Raw genomic sequence first — 16,432 nt, 5'->3', positions numbered from 1 at the left:
GACCGAGGGAGAGCCAACTCTTTATTGTTTTGTTTTGCTAATTTATTTTTTGTTGTTGTCTCTGGCCATGAGATGTTTCTTCAGAAAGAGAGTGGAAACTCTGATGACCAGCGAACAGCTTCTTACAGCAGTCACTTCAGCAAAACAGACGGATTTCGAAAGGAACCAAGCCGACGACAAATATAGATTTCTACATGTAAATCTAAAAGCAAAAACTATAGCTGTGAAACTTCATTTGCATTTCTCTAGTAAACTTCCTAATAAATCTGGCTTTATATATCACAAATAATGTTGGCTCTTCAACAATTTAATTAAATTTTATTTCCATAAACCCATATTTTATGTCACATTTAATTTATTGTATTTATTATTTTTCTCTTGGTTACACATCCGTTTTTATGCCTATAAAGAGGAACTTCATTTCTTTAGGTTTCTAGTGACACACTGCAGTTCTGCTTTGAGAACGACGGTTCATTAGCCGTCTAATAAACCTGTCATTACACATTATGAATATTTGTGGTTCTCTGACGAATTGCTTTGTTCCTGTTAATCTCTCTGGATAAACATCCTGTAAATGAAGGGTCTTTGTGCTGGGAAACACGTCTGCGCCGGTCCGGGGTTTTCAGAGCCACTTTAATTGTTTTCTATTGTGTGGTGACAGAAATGAAGTGGGTGGGAATTATATGCAATTAAAAACAGCCGTAGATGTGGAAGTATGTGCAGGGAGTCGCACAGGTGAAGACATGCTGGCACTCGCCGGGTAATCTGCAAATTATGTCGCCCGCAGCGAAGCTTACGTCTAATAATTAAGAGTTCTGAGTGAATAAGAAGATGATTAACTTGCTGCTGCTTGCATGGAAACACATGTGATTCAGAAAGCCTGGGATCACATGCACGCGCATCTCAACAGATGATCTGGCACTGAACGAATGTGCTAACATCAGATTGATAATGCTTTCTAATGAACTTCCTGAAGATGACGGATGGGGTTTCACAGAGCCATCCGTACAGCGTTCGTTTGGTTTACAGTGTGTTTGACACTCGCAATGAGAAAGAAATAAGCAAAGACGTCAAACCTATGAGAGCTTTGACAAATTGTGTTGTTGGTGGGCTTAATTAAATCAATACTTCAACTGGAGAGCGGAAAACACTGGCAGATTTGAGCTTGAGTCCATTAAGACTGTTAGTGTCCCATATTTAATGTTGAATTGTTATACACTAAACGTCAGGCGGTATCAAAGTATACTCCATCACAGAACATTTTCACTTAAAGAGAAGAAAAGCCAACAGCTCTGCGTCATTTTTAAAGAACTCGTGTTTGTATTTCCTGGAGATGATTTTCTTTCTCCTGAAATAAATGCGTATTAATGTTCCAGCATTCAGCGCTGAGGACTTCATCACGGGTCCAAACCACACGACGAACACTAGTCAGTGACGTAATCCAGAACATTACACAGTAATATAATCAGACCTAACTCATTTACCACATTTATTTAAATAGGATAATCTTGTACCATATTAATATAAAAGTGAGTGATTTCAAACGATTAATCATGATTAATCACATCCAAAATAATATCCACAATTTTGTTTGCATAATTAAGTGTTTATAATGTGTGTATTTATTGTGTATATAAATAGACACACATCCATGTATATGCTTGTGTTTGAGTTTTGGGACTTTGGGACCAATCATAGGCCTCATTGATCTGAGCTCATGCAGTTTTTGATGCACAAATAATGCAGAATAATAACAGCGGATGACTATACTGATGATGTGACTGAATGTTGTCTGACAGGCATGCAGTCGACTCCGCCGTCATCAGGACGAGCTCCCAGCGTGTCGTCCAGCAGCACCACCATCTTCCCACACGCAGAGAAAGGTGAGATGCATGCTGGGAACTTCTCACTGGTCACATGACCTCTGATCCATCTACTCTCGTTCTATATTAACACAGCAGATTACCACCGTTAAGGGGTGTCCGTAAAAACATAATAGAATCACTGTAATTGCTCTAGCATCGTTATAGAATAGGAGAAATACAAGCTGCATTCAGTATTAATAATCGTTAACACTTTAGAATAAATGTTTTTTTTTGTGTCCTAACTGTGTTGATAACTAAATTGCATTCAGCGATGAACTGCCTTTTTGCTTTATTGACACACTGTTGTCCTTTTTAATGCTGTTGAGTTTCTTTGTTACAGTCTCTATGGTTTAAAGCGCTGGATAAATAAAGATGACTTCACTAAATAGTTCTGGGTCCTATTGACTTCTATTGTCTTTTTTTGTCCACATTACATAAAAAAATCAATGGGATCTGAAACTGAAACAGGTTTGAACAACATGACGGCAGTTCTTTGATGTAAACAACATCTTTTACTCTGTTCCAGATCCAACAGGACAAGGTCACCTAGCAACGGCCCTCATCATCGCCATGTCAACCATCTTCATCATGGCCATCGCTATAGTGATGATTATCATGTTCTACATCCTGAAGACCAAACCCAGCGGACAAGGTGAGATCACTAAAACTGTGTGTGTGTGTGTGTGTGAGTGTGTGTGTGTGTGTGTGTGTGTGTGTGTGTGTGTGAGTGTGTGTGTGTGTGTGTGTGTGTGTGTGTGTGTGTGTGTGTGTGTGAGTGTGTGTGTGTGTGTGTGTGTGTGTGTGTGTGTGTGTGTGTGTGTGTGTGTGTGTGTGTGTGTAGTATACTTGTGGGGATCAAATGTCCTCTCTTATATTGTGAAACACTCAGACACAAGCCATTAGTGAGACATCTGACTGGTCCTCGCTGGTTCAGAAGACACACAGATGTGCTGTTGTTGTGAATCTAGTGTTCAGCAGATGTTTCTGTGATGGGGACGTTTAAGGATAGAGCTTGGTTAGCTGATAGAAATATCATTAACCTGATAGAAAATCAGTGGGAGTCTATACAATGACCTCACTTAGCCAAACAAACATCTGTGTGTGTGTGTGAGTGTGTGTGTGTGAGTTTGTGTGTGTGTGTGTGTGTGTGTGTGCGTGTGTGTGTGTGTGAGTGTGTGTGTGTACGTGCTTGTGTAATGTTCCTAATAAATGATGTGTGTGTGTTCCACAGGGAAGCTTTTCTGACCGTATTTCGAGTCCTTCTGCTCTATATTTACTTGAGATCATTGCCATATTTCAAACTCTTTCTTATTGCTCCAGACATTAAATGAACAGCAGTGCTGCGAGTCTAACAGAGTGCTTTCTTTCTGTCTCTCTTTCTTTCTTTCTTTCCCAGCATGCTGCTCTGGACAAATAATAAAGACAGTAGAAGCCCAAACAAACAAGCAGGAGGAGAAGAAGGAGGTCCAAGGTGAGCGAACGCTTGGTTTGACATCTGTACGTGTTAAACTTCTTAAGCTGATGTGACAGGCGTCTGACGGGACGAGGAGAACGGCAGATCTGGAATGTTCCTTCAGCCTGCGGCTCTCCATATAACTCTCTCACACCGTCTGGAGACAAACCCTCAAAATCAGCTTTCACTCACTCTCAATGCAGCTCATTCAGCCATCAATCAATCAGTCAGAGAGCAGAAATACAGACACACTTAGCTCATTTGCAGTGAAGTCATAAAATTGATCATGAAGCAGTCCCACAGGTAAAAGACTGAAGCAGATGAATGCATGTAACTGTATGTCACAGCAGTAATCCAGCTTCAGATCCCTACACCTCTAAACATCTGCGTTTATCCCGTTTCCCACCGGATCTTCTCAGCTAAGCCACTGATAATAACAGAAAACATGCGGAAGAACTTCAGATCAGCATTCAGACACAAAACAGACCATTCATTTGATTCATATCTGAGTCCCATCGGTTTAGTTCCTGTAGATCAGACACGTGCCACAGGTTTGATTCCCAGGGAATGCATGAACTTAAAAAGACATGTAAATACCTTAAATGCATTATAAGTCACTTTGGATAAAAGAATCTACCAGATGCATTTGTCTGTATTCTGATCAGAATGTATTAGTGCAGAAACTGTTTAAATAAATGATGCACAATGATGAAGATAATGCATATTCATATTCATGCAGTCAATCTTCCACATCAGATTTGTAAATCAAATTAAAAATAGGTTCAATGCAAACTGATTTTATATTCATTGAATTTACACTGAAAACTATCAAGTCTTATGTCCAGAGGAGCTTTTCAATAAAAGTTTCAGTAAAACAAATTTTTATTATTATTATTGCCATATTTATATGTAAATCATAAAATATTGATGTGCATTTATTGAATGAGTACTGTGCAATGTCCGAACTGATAATTTTATGTATAATAATTTTCTAGTCTTTTAAATTCATTTTAAACATTTCAAATTTAAATAATTTTCAAAATTCCTGTTGTGATTTTTTCTTCTTGTAAAGTACTCTGAATGATCTTTGTGTGTGAACTGTGCTTTATAAATAAACCTGCCGGACTGATCTTCACACTTTGTGTTTCCAGAAACTGTGGTGATCTTTTCAGAAAAGGACGAGTTTGATAAGCTCAAGCCTTCTTCTCCAAAAACAGTGAAGAGGTGAGTCCTCACACACACTAAACCAAGCTTCACCTGCTGCGAGACACACAGGGGTGAACATGTTTCCTGGTTGCTTCAGACGTGTCTGTGCAGCGCTGCTCTTCTCTTCTGACTCAAACACGTGTGGATCTCAGACGGGATGAGGATCAGCCTGCAGCGACGCTCTCCACAGGAGATGCTCATCTCACACAAACCTAATCAAGCGTCTGATAATTACGCAGAAGCGCAGCCAAAACCACCAGCTGAAAACAGCTCCGCTTCAACACAAGATGACACTTCTTCACCTCAAACCCGTCTTTTCTTCCTTTCTTTCCCCGAGGCACAGCAGAAGCTTGAATTCAAGAATAAAACTGCTTTCCTCATACTAGTTAGATGAGAACTTCACACATTCGTTTTGATGGTTGTGAATAACACTCCACAGTTAAATACTCAAAAATAACTCGTAGATATCATCACTTCCCACCTTGGCTAATTACATTAAGAATTGACTAAAGTTGGTGCATTACAAGATTTCTGAAATTTCTGAAATGAGGCATTATCTTATTAAATATGCTCACATTTCCAGACCTTAATTCTAAACGATGGATAAACGCAGGTTAAAAATGATTCTTTGACTTTGTTGACATATAAAGTTAAAGGTCTTTACAGGTTCTGCTGAAGTGGAGAAAAGCTCTTTAAAGTTCTGTATTGGGACTGAAATCTGCAGACGCAAATAGATAAAGTGCAAGAATAAAAGGAGTCAAGTGTCTGAAGACAATGGCATTCTGTGTGTGGCTCATGTGGAACTCTTCCTGTGAGCTGAGAACGAGGCTAGTCAGTGCATGATGATTATTACAGTAAACCACAAGAGACAAGAGTGTTTCATCAAGGAATAGAGGAAAAACCTTCATGCGGCTCACACTGACTATAACTGGCATAAACCTTTACAACAGAGTAAATAATCACCAACAAAATAAATTCAACATGAAATATGTTTCTTAAAAATTACAGATACTACGAGTGTCCATAGATTTAAATAACTACATTTCATTTCTTAAGGCTTATAAGTTCTTCAGTCTCAATCGATACATTGATATCTATCCTGACATTCAGAGAGAGTGACACATTTGTAACACTTTACACTGAGCTCTCTTCGTTACAATGAGTTCATGCATTAGTTAACATGGACTAACAACTTTTACAGCAATCTTTGATAATGTTAGTTAATAGTTGTCCAGTGGTTTTAGAAATCTACACATCTGTACACTTGCTGTCACACTGTCGCAGTGAGAACGACGCGTCGTCGGAGAACGAGCAGCTCTTGAGTCGCAGCATGGACAGTGATGAAGAAGCAGCTCAGGACAAACAGGGAAGCGCTGACCTCTGCCTTCTGTCTCTGGTGCATCTGACACGGGACAAGACCTGCTCCACCAACACCATCAACACCACCATCAACAATAACACCACCAACACCAGCAGCAGAGCCACCGGGGTGAACACCACACACACACACACACACGCACACACGCACACACACATGCACACGCACACACACACACACACACACACACACACACACACACACACACATGCACACGCACACACACACACACACACACACACACACACACACACTGTGAAGATCATGTGACACTGAAGACTGGAGGAATGATGCTGAAAATACAGCGGAGCATCACAGAAATACATTACACTTTAACAGAGCTGTTTTAAACTGTAATAATATTTCACAATTTTGACTGTGTTTTATAAGTGTAAGGTATTTCCCATCTCTGTTGCTCTGTGTGACTCCTCCAAACGTTCCCTGTTTCTGCAGATTCACAGCCGAAGGAAGAAGATCCTGGATCTGTACACGAGAGCCTGCAGTGTCGCAGAGGGTGAGTGAATCCAGAACCCTGAATTCATGATATTGATTTCATATGATTCAAATGATGTCCTGTTCCGATGGGACCCATGTAATCACATACTATTATAACAAACACTTATCAGAGAGATGTGCTGCTGTTGTTGAGTTCAGTATATTAAACTAGAAGATGATCAGAAGCATGCAAGGTTCATATGAGAATAAACATGGCTTACATCAACACAATAACTTCTGTGAGAATTATTGACTTAATCAATGTAATGATAAAATAATAACAATTTTAAAAATATATCTATTTTATGGAGTTTTCTGTTATTTTGTACAGTAATCAGTTCTGGTATTTATTAATAATAATAATAATGAATAAATAAATACATTTTTAACAGTTGTTATATTTGCATTTCTTTTTAATTTAGAGTTGGATTAGTTCTATTTTTATTTCAAATATTTTTACATTTTAAATGCATATGAGGATAAAATTATAAATATAAAATATAATAATACAAATTAATTTTTATATTTTTAATTGGATTTTTGTTACTTTTGCTTAAGAAACAATTCTGGTGGTATTGTTATTTAAATGAAAATTAATTTAAGTTTAGAGTGTGTGTGTGTGTGTGTGTGTCTTTTCTTTTTTTTCTTTTTTTGTGGGTGTTTGGTTTTGTTTAAAATGGAAAAAAAAATAAAGACATGCATGCAATAATTAATACAAAATAATAATTCACAATGAAATTTTCAGATTGTTAGGTTTTGTGTTAGTTCTGGTTAATGTGTTCCTGATTGATGAAGATGATGATGAAGATGCTGATGATGGTGATGATGATGGTCTGTGCAGGTCTGAGTCCCACCGAGCTCCCGTTCGACTGTCTGGAGCGCAGCAGCCGGATGCTCAGCGCCACCTACAGCACAGACAAGGCAGTGGTGAAGACGTGGAGACACCTGGCTGAGAGCTTCGGCCTGAAGCGTGACGAGATCGGAGGCATGACGGACGGCATGCAGCTGTTCGACCGCATCAGTACAGCGGGATACAGCATCCCTGACCTCCTGACCCGTCTGGTGCAGATCGAGAGACTGGACGCCGTCGAGACCCTCTGCTTCGACATCCTGGGGAACAGCGTCCCCCCGTCCAGCCACCATCCCAACCTGAGCTCGCGCTGCGCCAGCGTCTGACAGCGTCTCCGGAGACGGATCTGGACCTGCGCAGACCACCCGTGTGTTTCTGTCGTTCACAGACGGACGCTTCACTGCGACGCTGCTGATTCTGAGAGCAGATGAACACACTCCTACATGAGCACAGACACCTCCAGACTGACTTCACACACTGTTGCATTAATAATGCCACAGTAATTGTGTTTTAATTTTACAGTGACCGTCTGCTTGCTCTCTGCTGCAACAAGAGACTGGAGAATCCAGCTACCTGAACAAAAACACATCTGTTTTAATAAGGCAAGACACTACAGGGTTAACTCAACTCGTCGATACTTCACCAGTTGATTAATCACAGTACATTAAAAGAGAAAGTTCCAGGACAGGAACCTGAGCATTGCATACCTCCAGGTTCAAAGGTCATATCACACTGTGTCCACTCCAGACTGAACACTGACCGAAGCACATATTCAGCGCATGAGATTATCATCATCATAGATGTGTTCCACCCGAGACATCGCAGAAATAGAAACTGATGATGATCGATTAAGGACAATAAACTAAACACTTAAGTCTGTATTGTGGATGTTTTCTTTCCACTAGTCTGAAAGAAGAGGCATGAAAACACTGAAGTGACCAGTGCAAGTGACATTTAGTCCTGGTACTACTACTACAATTATTATTATTATTATTATTATTAAACATAATGATCATTATTCTTAAATTTAAAAAATATACTATGTACCAAAAATGTTATCCATTAAAAAAAACACATTCTAGCAGTACAAATAATATTATGAAATGCATTTTTTAATAACAAAATGATATTCATTTTAAAATACATTTAATAATAAAACTAAATTAGATTTTTTTTTTTTTACTTTAATTTAATAAACAGTTCTGGTACTACTATTATTATTAAGTTGTTTTTTTTTAATCATCATTTTAAAGCATTTAATGAAAATAATAGAAAAATATTACAATATGAAACATTTACTTTTGTGCTATTATTTTATTATTAAGAAATGCACTTTAAAAATTATATCATAAAATATTTTACAAATAATTTAAAACAATCCTGTAGTGTCTTGCCTCAAAGTTACAGACACATGAAGCAAACACACAGTACACGTACATCAGTGTGTGTGTGAGTGAGTGTGCGTGCGTGTGTGTGCGTGCGTGTGTGTGTGTGTGTGAGTGTGTGTGTGTGTGTGGCGAGCCGCCGCTGCTGCACTAATTGTCTGGGATTGGTGTTTCATGACTCTGGGTGTAAAGCACCTGTGTCTTCCAGCAGCTCATTAACTAATAATCCAAACGGAAGAGCTGTAAAGTGTCCGATGGGAAGCAGAGGCAGCTGTGTAAACCTTTAACTGCATGCAGAAGGCAGAACGGGGGGGAAACGTCTGCAGAGAGCCGCTTTAATGACCTGACACACACACACATACACACACACACACACTTCATGACTCTCTGTGTTTGAGGCTTCATCGCTCAGAAAGTTATAATCAGACGTTTGCAGGGAATGTCAGAAACAGATGAATGGATCAATCACATACAGTACAGTATCCAGCAGCACTTCAGAAACCGGTTTGGCCTTTATTTGTTGTTGCATCATGTTTGTTCACCCTTCCTCGTGTTAATATATATATACTGTATATCAACAAACAATGCATTTTATTTTACATTCAAACTGATAAAGGCCACGTCAACCTGCTCCTGGATCAATACAACAATCACAACCACACAACTGTATATATAACTTATTATTGTACATATGCACCATGTATGAAAGCATCAGTAAAGAAATAAAAATGAGTCTTGTCCATTGTTGTTCTGTGTCATGTGTTGAAACTGATGTGCAGCTCACAAAGAAGAAAAAAGCTCCACCACAGAGATATAAAAATACATAAATATTAATTTACCTGATGCAAAATACTGAATGTGAGTAAACGTTAAAAAAAGATATGAGAGTGAGAAATATCCATATTTCATCAATATGATATTTTGTTTAAAGAACTGAACTCTATTTTAGTGCCACATTCTTCAATCATATCCCAACTCACTGCTTTGATGCCAAAAAAATGATTATTATTTATTTTATTTCAGGGTCATGTGACACTGAAGACTGGAGTAATGACGCTGAAAATTAATCTTTGATCACAGAAATAAATTACAGTTTAACAGATATTCACATAGAAAACTGCTGTTTTACGTTATAATATCATTTCCCTGTTTTTAATGTATTTTCGATCAAATAAATTCCGATTTTTATGACTGGAATAAATTACGATTTAAAATATGTTTGCATAATAAACAGTTATTTGAGATTGTAAAAATAATTCACAGTATAATGAATGCACTAGACTTCTTTAAAAAAACATTTGAAAATTCTTATTCGCTTTTAACTTTTTATTCATTGATGGTTATTTTTAAATAAATTATAAAGTATTTATTATAGTTTTTGTCAAACTGTTCTCATGCTAATTTCAATAAAATAACTTTATGAAGTCATGAGAGCAACGACGAACTACAATAGTAATAATAATCATTTTTAATCAAGTATAGGGTAGATTTAGAGTGCTCTTCTTGAGCTCCATTTCTCCTCACAGAATGATTGAATACAGCATGTTCAGAAGATTCAGAGCAGAAGCAGGTTTTCTGAAGGTCAGTGCAGATAATGATTGACAGTGTGTTTGGAGTTTCTCATGAGAAGCAGAATCACAGACGAGATGGACCACATGTTTCAACACGAGCCGTCATCGAGGAGCATTACCTCACACACACAACACACAGACTCATGGGATCTGGCACTAATGCATTCATGAGGCTCAGATATTCTGACTGGACTTCTACAGACCAGAGAGTAAATCAGAGCCAGGCCTGATGGGACACGAGTCCAGCAAACACTCGGCCTGGACGCTCTGTGCTTCTGAGCTGGTTACTGAGTCAGTCCTCAGTCCAAGTGATGAAGAGTCCCAGGAAAAATATAAAAAAGCTTTTGGAAATTTGCTGTTTTTTTATGTCATTATTTAACTTGAAGCATTAGAAATAAATGGGGGAAAAACAACATTTGAACATATTTTATTCTATGTCCTTTGTAGAGGACGCCAGGACTGTTTGTAAAAATAAAATAAAAAATAGACATGAAAAGGCAAAAACAGTGTTCATCAGTTTTTAAGTTTCAGGGTATTTTATCAAAACCTTGAACAAAGATGATTCTCAACTATGCTAAGAAAGATATATCAGAATGATCTGATATATATTTATCTGAACAAGTACATGGAAACCATCCAAAGGTCTGTTCATCCTAAAGCAGTCAAAACTGTATCTCTATATTCATATACTTTTACGATAATAAAACTACGGTTAATTATCTTAAGAGATTTGTATTTGTGTAGAATATACTTCATTTTCTTTATTATTTTTTTTATATAACTGTACTGTCTGAATGATTTAAATGTTAATTTTAAAAAAAATCAAAAAAAAAAAGATTTGCTATCTGAATCAAATGATTCACAATCCGCGCTCCGAAGTTCCGATCTGAATCAAATGATTCACGATGCCGCTCCGAAGTTCTGATCTGAATCAAATGATTCACGATCCCGCTCCTAGGATCCGATCTGAATCAAATGATTCACGATGCCGCTCCGAAGTTCTGATCTGAATCAAATGATTCACGATCCCGCTCCTAGGATCCGATCTGAATCAAATGATTCACGATGCCGCTCCGAAGTTCCGATCTGAATCAAATGATTCACGATCCCGCTCCTAGGATCCGATCTGAATCAAATGATTCACGATGCCGCTCCGAAGTTCCGATCTGAATCAAATGATTCACAATCCCGCTCCTAGGATCCGATCTGAATCAAATGATTCACGATCCCGCTCCGAAGTTCCGATCTGAATCAAAAGATTCACGAACCCGCTCTGATGTTTTAATCTGAATCAAAAGATTCCAAAACTAGTTCCGAAGTTCCAATCTGAATCAAATGATTCACAAACCTATTCCAAAGCTCCGACCTGATCAAATGACTTGTGATCCATTGCTCTGAAATAACGATCTAAATCAAATAATTCACAATCCTGTTCCGAAGCTTCAATCTGAATCAAAGATTAAAAAAGCTCCTCAAAGGCTAAATCTGAAAGAAATGATTGACAGGTCACACTCTGATCGCTCTGACTCAAATGATTCGCGATCCATGCTCCGAAGTTCCGGTCTAAATCAAGTAATTTGCTATCAATGCTCCACAGTCACGGGGTGCTTCTCAATTCTTATTTGTGCACCCTCGTTTCCTTTTCTCTCTTCCTTTCCTTGTGTCTCAGCTCCAGCGCTTCAGGAGGTGAGGGAAGGACACAAAGAAAAGACATGAGGATGGAGGAATTAAATCAAGTGAAATTATATTTCATCCTTTCCTTTACGGTACATTCACACGGGCATCACTGACAGAGCAGCGGGCGTCTGAATCTTGGTGCTGATGCAAATGTCATAGTGACAACAGCCAATTACCTTAGGACTGCAACTGGTTAGCACCTGAGCTAGGCTATTTGCATAAGTGGATCTGATCCATTGGTGCTTCAAAATGTGAGAAATTTTCAACTTCAACATTAGTGAAGCGAAACAGAAAGGACCCACAATTCAGTTCAGCAACGCTTGACGTCACCCATTAAAAGTAAATAAGATTAACATGGACACACCGTTAGAACTTTGCCTCTGAATTAACAGTCAAGGCAGATTTAAAATAGAGTTTGGTTGAAAGTGTGTCGCAGTAGTAGTAATTGTAGATTGTTTCAAAGCAGCTTGACAGCAGTAAACCGTAACAAAGAAAGTGTTAAAATTCATCAATTATGTAACAAACTCAGTTTCAGCAGTAAAGCATCAAACATCACTGTAGCAACCCTCAAGCTCTTCTCACGTTTAAAGCTCTGGTTACTGTGTGGACCAACACCGTTTAATGTGTATATTTGGATAAAGGCTTAATTATCCAGTGTGATTCACTGCTTCAACAGTGCAGCGTGTGTTTAGCATCAGGACACAAAGAACTCACACAAACAACACACAGTAAAACACCGCCAGAGGAAAGCCATCCGTGTGACATCAGCTGTTTGATTTCTGGATGCACTGCTCCTTTAAGAGTAAGAGGGATACACTCAGAGACATGATGCTGGAATGAAGCGCTGCATGCAGTGACCTGCCATCTGCTTCAGCCTCATCAATCACTCCAACAAACATGGGAAATGATTTACACTTGCTCAGCTCAAGTGTGCAAGAGATAATAACAAAGTGATTCAAAAACAGACAAAGTGTGGCGGTCGTTGTGTGGAGATAAAAACACTCACGCGTGTTTGCTGAATCTGCTGGCATCCAGTGAGCAAACACCTGCTGTGTTCACAATCACACCCTAACTCCCATACTAATCACACCAGTGCTTTAAGTAGGCTACTCACCGGTACTCACTTCCAAATATAGCTCTTGAGTATACCGCCACCTCTCCGTGCGCCCAGAACGTGCTTTTAGCATAACGGTACGTTCATTTGGACATCTGTTTTAATAGAGGTTTTAGTCTTTTGCCTGTGCTGCAGCTTTTCAGAGCGCCCTTCACAATGAACGCTTCCTAATTCTTCCTAGTTCGGAGTATGGAGCATGAATCATTTGAACCAGTTTGAGGTTCGCGAATCATTTGAGTCAGTTCGGGAGTTCGGACGGGTTCGCGAATCATTTGAGTCATTTGGGGATCGCAAATCATTTGAGTCAGTTCGGGAGTTCGGACGGTTCGCGAATCATTTGAGTCATTTTGGGGATCGCAAATCATTTGAGTCAGTTCGGGAGTTCGGACGGGTTCGCGAATCATTTGAGTCAGTTTGGGGATCGCAAATCATTTGAGTCAGTTCGGGAGTTCGGACGGTTCGCGAATCATTTGAGTCATTTTGTGGATCGCAAATCATTTTAATCAGTTCGGGAGTTCGGACGGTTCGCGAATCATTTGAGTCATTTTGGGGATCGCAAATCATTTGAGTCAGTTCGGGAGTTCGGACGGGTTCGCGAATCATTTGAGTCAGTTTGGGGATCGCAAATCATTTGAGTCAGTTCGGGAGTTCGGACGGTTCGCGAATCATTTGAGTCATTTTGGGGATCGCAAATCATTTGAGTCAGTTCGGGAGTTCGGACGGTTCGCGAATCATTTGAGTCATTTTGTGGATCGCAAATCATTTTAATCAGTTCGGGAGTTCGTAGCGGGTTCGCGAATCATTTGAGTTGAATAACTTTTCTTGTCGGCTTACCAACAGTTTATACAATACAAGTTTATTTATATAGCACAAATAAACAGTTTAATACGTAAATGAAAATAATTAATTTATTTGTCTTACCCGTGTTATTTTTCACTTTCTTTTCTTCATGTTTTCCTTGGCATTCACTCTATAACATTCTAGTAGAGCTCCTGATGCAAACATATTTTCTTCATTCATGTATAAACCTAATTGTAGCTATGTTCAATTATATTATTGAAAGGCATCATGATTTTGATGTTTAAATGCTGAAAACACACTCCTGATTTAATGACATTTTTCATTACAGAAGTTACTCATATTTTCTTTTTCCAAATTTTCTCTTAAATCGTTAATTTAACATTAACTTTATTTTACAATGTATTAAAATCTATATAGTAAAAAAATATATAATAATATCAATTTGCAAATCAAAATTTTTTTATTTATTTTCCAATCTGTTATTATTACAGTTTTTTTTTCTTTTTTCTTTTTTTAGGATTTAGTTTTAGGCAAAAATACCTTTTAAAATACAATGTGAGTTTATATTAGTTTGATTGTGTCAACTATCTTCGTGTGAGTTGTAAGGTGTCAGGTCCAGTGTTGGGAAGGTTACTTTGGAAATTTTATAGGTTACAAATTACAAATTACCTTATTAAAAATGTAATATGTTGGTGTCACTGTTTCAAGAGACTTTGAGTAATGTAACTGATTACATTTGATTACTTTTTTTTATTATTACATTACTTTTCTAAATTTCTATTGTTTTTTTTTTTAATTGTGATTATTTGAATCATTTAAAGCAGGCAGGGTTAATGATACAGTGGTACTCAACACTGATTACTCTCAGATTTCAGAATCCTTCTTCACTTGAATTAAGATTGTAAAGTACAACCACCTCAAAATAGGACTTTGGCAGCACTTTTTACTTTGCAATCTTTTTTAGGTTAAATACAGATTTAAAATCATAAGATATAGTTAAATAGCTATGATACTATTCATCTAAAAATAAAATCAATCAATCAATCAATAATCATTTACATAAACCAAAATAGGAAATAAAACAGTTATGGAATAAGCTTGTGTAATATTCTGTGTCTTCAACTCCAGAAACATTGGTGTCTCATATTTTAAATATGTGTATGTGTGAAAATATTCAAATGTAACTCCCTTTTGTAATCATTAACAATATCATAATTAACTGTAATTTAAATACAGTTTACACTACATTAACAGATTACAGCTACATTTATTTTGCAAATAAATTACGTAATTTAGTTAAATGTAGCTAGTTTCTGCCATAACACTGGTCAGGTTTGATGATAAAAGATAAAGGACTGAATTTTTCAAGTGTTGGAATGGAAATGGCAGATGAGGGACGAAACAGGGATGTTCACAAACTGTCTCAGAAGAATGTCCTCCGAATGTCCGTGAACGTTATAAAGAGGAAATTCTGCGGACCAAAGCTGACTTTCGGAACGTCCAGGGACGTCCCCTATTTATCAGTTCGGGGATCGCGAATCATTTGAGTCAGTTCGGGAGTTCAAAGCGGGTTCGCCAAGCATTTGAGTCAGTTTGGGGATCGCAAATCATTTGAATCAGTTCGAGAGTTCGGAGCGGGATCGCGAATCATTAGAACCAGCGGGTTCGCAAATCATTTGAGTCAGTTCGGGAGTTTAAAGCGGGTTCGCGAAGCATTTGAGTCAGTGAGGGAATCGCGAATTATTTGAATCAGTTTGGGGAACGCGAATCATTTGAATCAGTTCGTGAGTTCGGAGCGGATTCGCGAATCATCTGAGTCAGTTCGGGAGTTCAAAGCGGGTTCGCGAATCATTTGAGTCAGTTTGGGGATCGCGAATAATTTGAATCAGTTCGGGAGTTTGAAGGAAGTAATGCAGTAGCTCTTTCTAAGGGTATTTTTTCAAAATCCTTTTGCACATTTTATTTATGTTCAGTAGTTCTTTCTAGCTCAAGCAAATCCACAAACTAATAAAAGGATTTATTATTATGGTCGCCTGTTGACTGCTGTATATAAAACCCCTTCAATATAGTTGTTGTTACCTCAGGGGATGAGGGGAGTCATTAATTAATTTATTTTTTAAACAGAAAAGAAATAAATAAATTGGCTATAATAGAGTACTGGCACCTCTTTTGGGCCACTTAAAGCACTGAATCACACTATTTAGTATGCATGCTCTGCACACTATATGGACACTCGGCACTAAATGTTGTACTACACTGCATTATACACTGCACTGCTTAAGAAGTGTGCTGCATTTGGACCCAGTTCCTGTTTTTCCACGGTGCTCCCTTACCAGCCTGTGACACCCGAAACTAACAGTTTAGTGCCAGGACCAGTCTTGTTTCACCAAAGTGACTTTTTGAGCTCATTACACTGAGGTCTGACAGCACAAACCGGCCTGTAATGAGCTTCAGACCACTCAGCGGTCAGGGATGGTGACACAACTGCTGAAGCACCAATACTTTAAAAGGTAAATGAATGTTTAATGAGGACAAACGGCCTGAAACACGACTTCCACTGGCGTCACGGTCAGCCAAGAATCACACAAACCAGCGCTCTGTCGCACATGCCTCTATGAAACACAGTTTATACACACT

At 38.3% G+C, this 16,432-nt stretch overlaps 1 protein-coding gene across 1 annotated transcript in view; it reads left to right on the top strand.

The window, feature by feature from the left end:
- Positions 1-9,364, top strand: part of LOC128020061 (tumor necrosis factor receptor superfamily member EDAR-like) — a 24,805-nt gene extending 15,441 nt beyond the window's left edge. Inside the window, exons 6-12 of the mRNA XM_052606600.1 lie at positions 1,800-1,883; positions 2,392-2,517; positions 3,262-3,336; positions 4,470-4,542; positions 5,809-6,013; positions 6,356-6,416; positions 7,239-9,364. Coding sequence (XP_052462560.1) covers positions 1,800-1,883; positions 2,392-2,517; positions 3,262-3,336; positions 4,470-4,542; positions 5,809-6,013; positions 6,356-6,416; positions 7,239-7,573 — 959 coding nt within the window. The 3' untranslated portion in view covers positions 7,574-9,364. The remainder of the gene's footprint in view (positions 1-1,799; positions 1,884-2,391; positions 2,518-3,261; positions 3,337-4,469; positions 4,543-5,808; positions 6,014-6,355; positions 6,417-7,238) is intronic.
- The last annotated feature ends 7,068 nt before the right edge of the window (positions 9,365-16,432 follow it).

This window comes from Carassius gibelio, chromosome A9 (assembly GCF_023724105.1).
Source record: "Carassius gibelio isolate Cgi1373 ecotype wild population from Czech Republic chromosome A9, carGib1.2-hapl.c, whole genome shotgun sequence".
Classification (NCBI taxonomy): Eukaryota; Metazoa; Chordata; class Actinopteri; order Cypriniformes; family Cyprinidae; genus Carassius; species Carassius gibelio.
The sequence above is the reverse complement of the archived record's forward strand: the minus strand, read 5'-3'. Positions and strand labels throughout refer to the sequence as shown.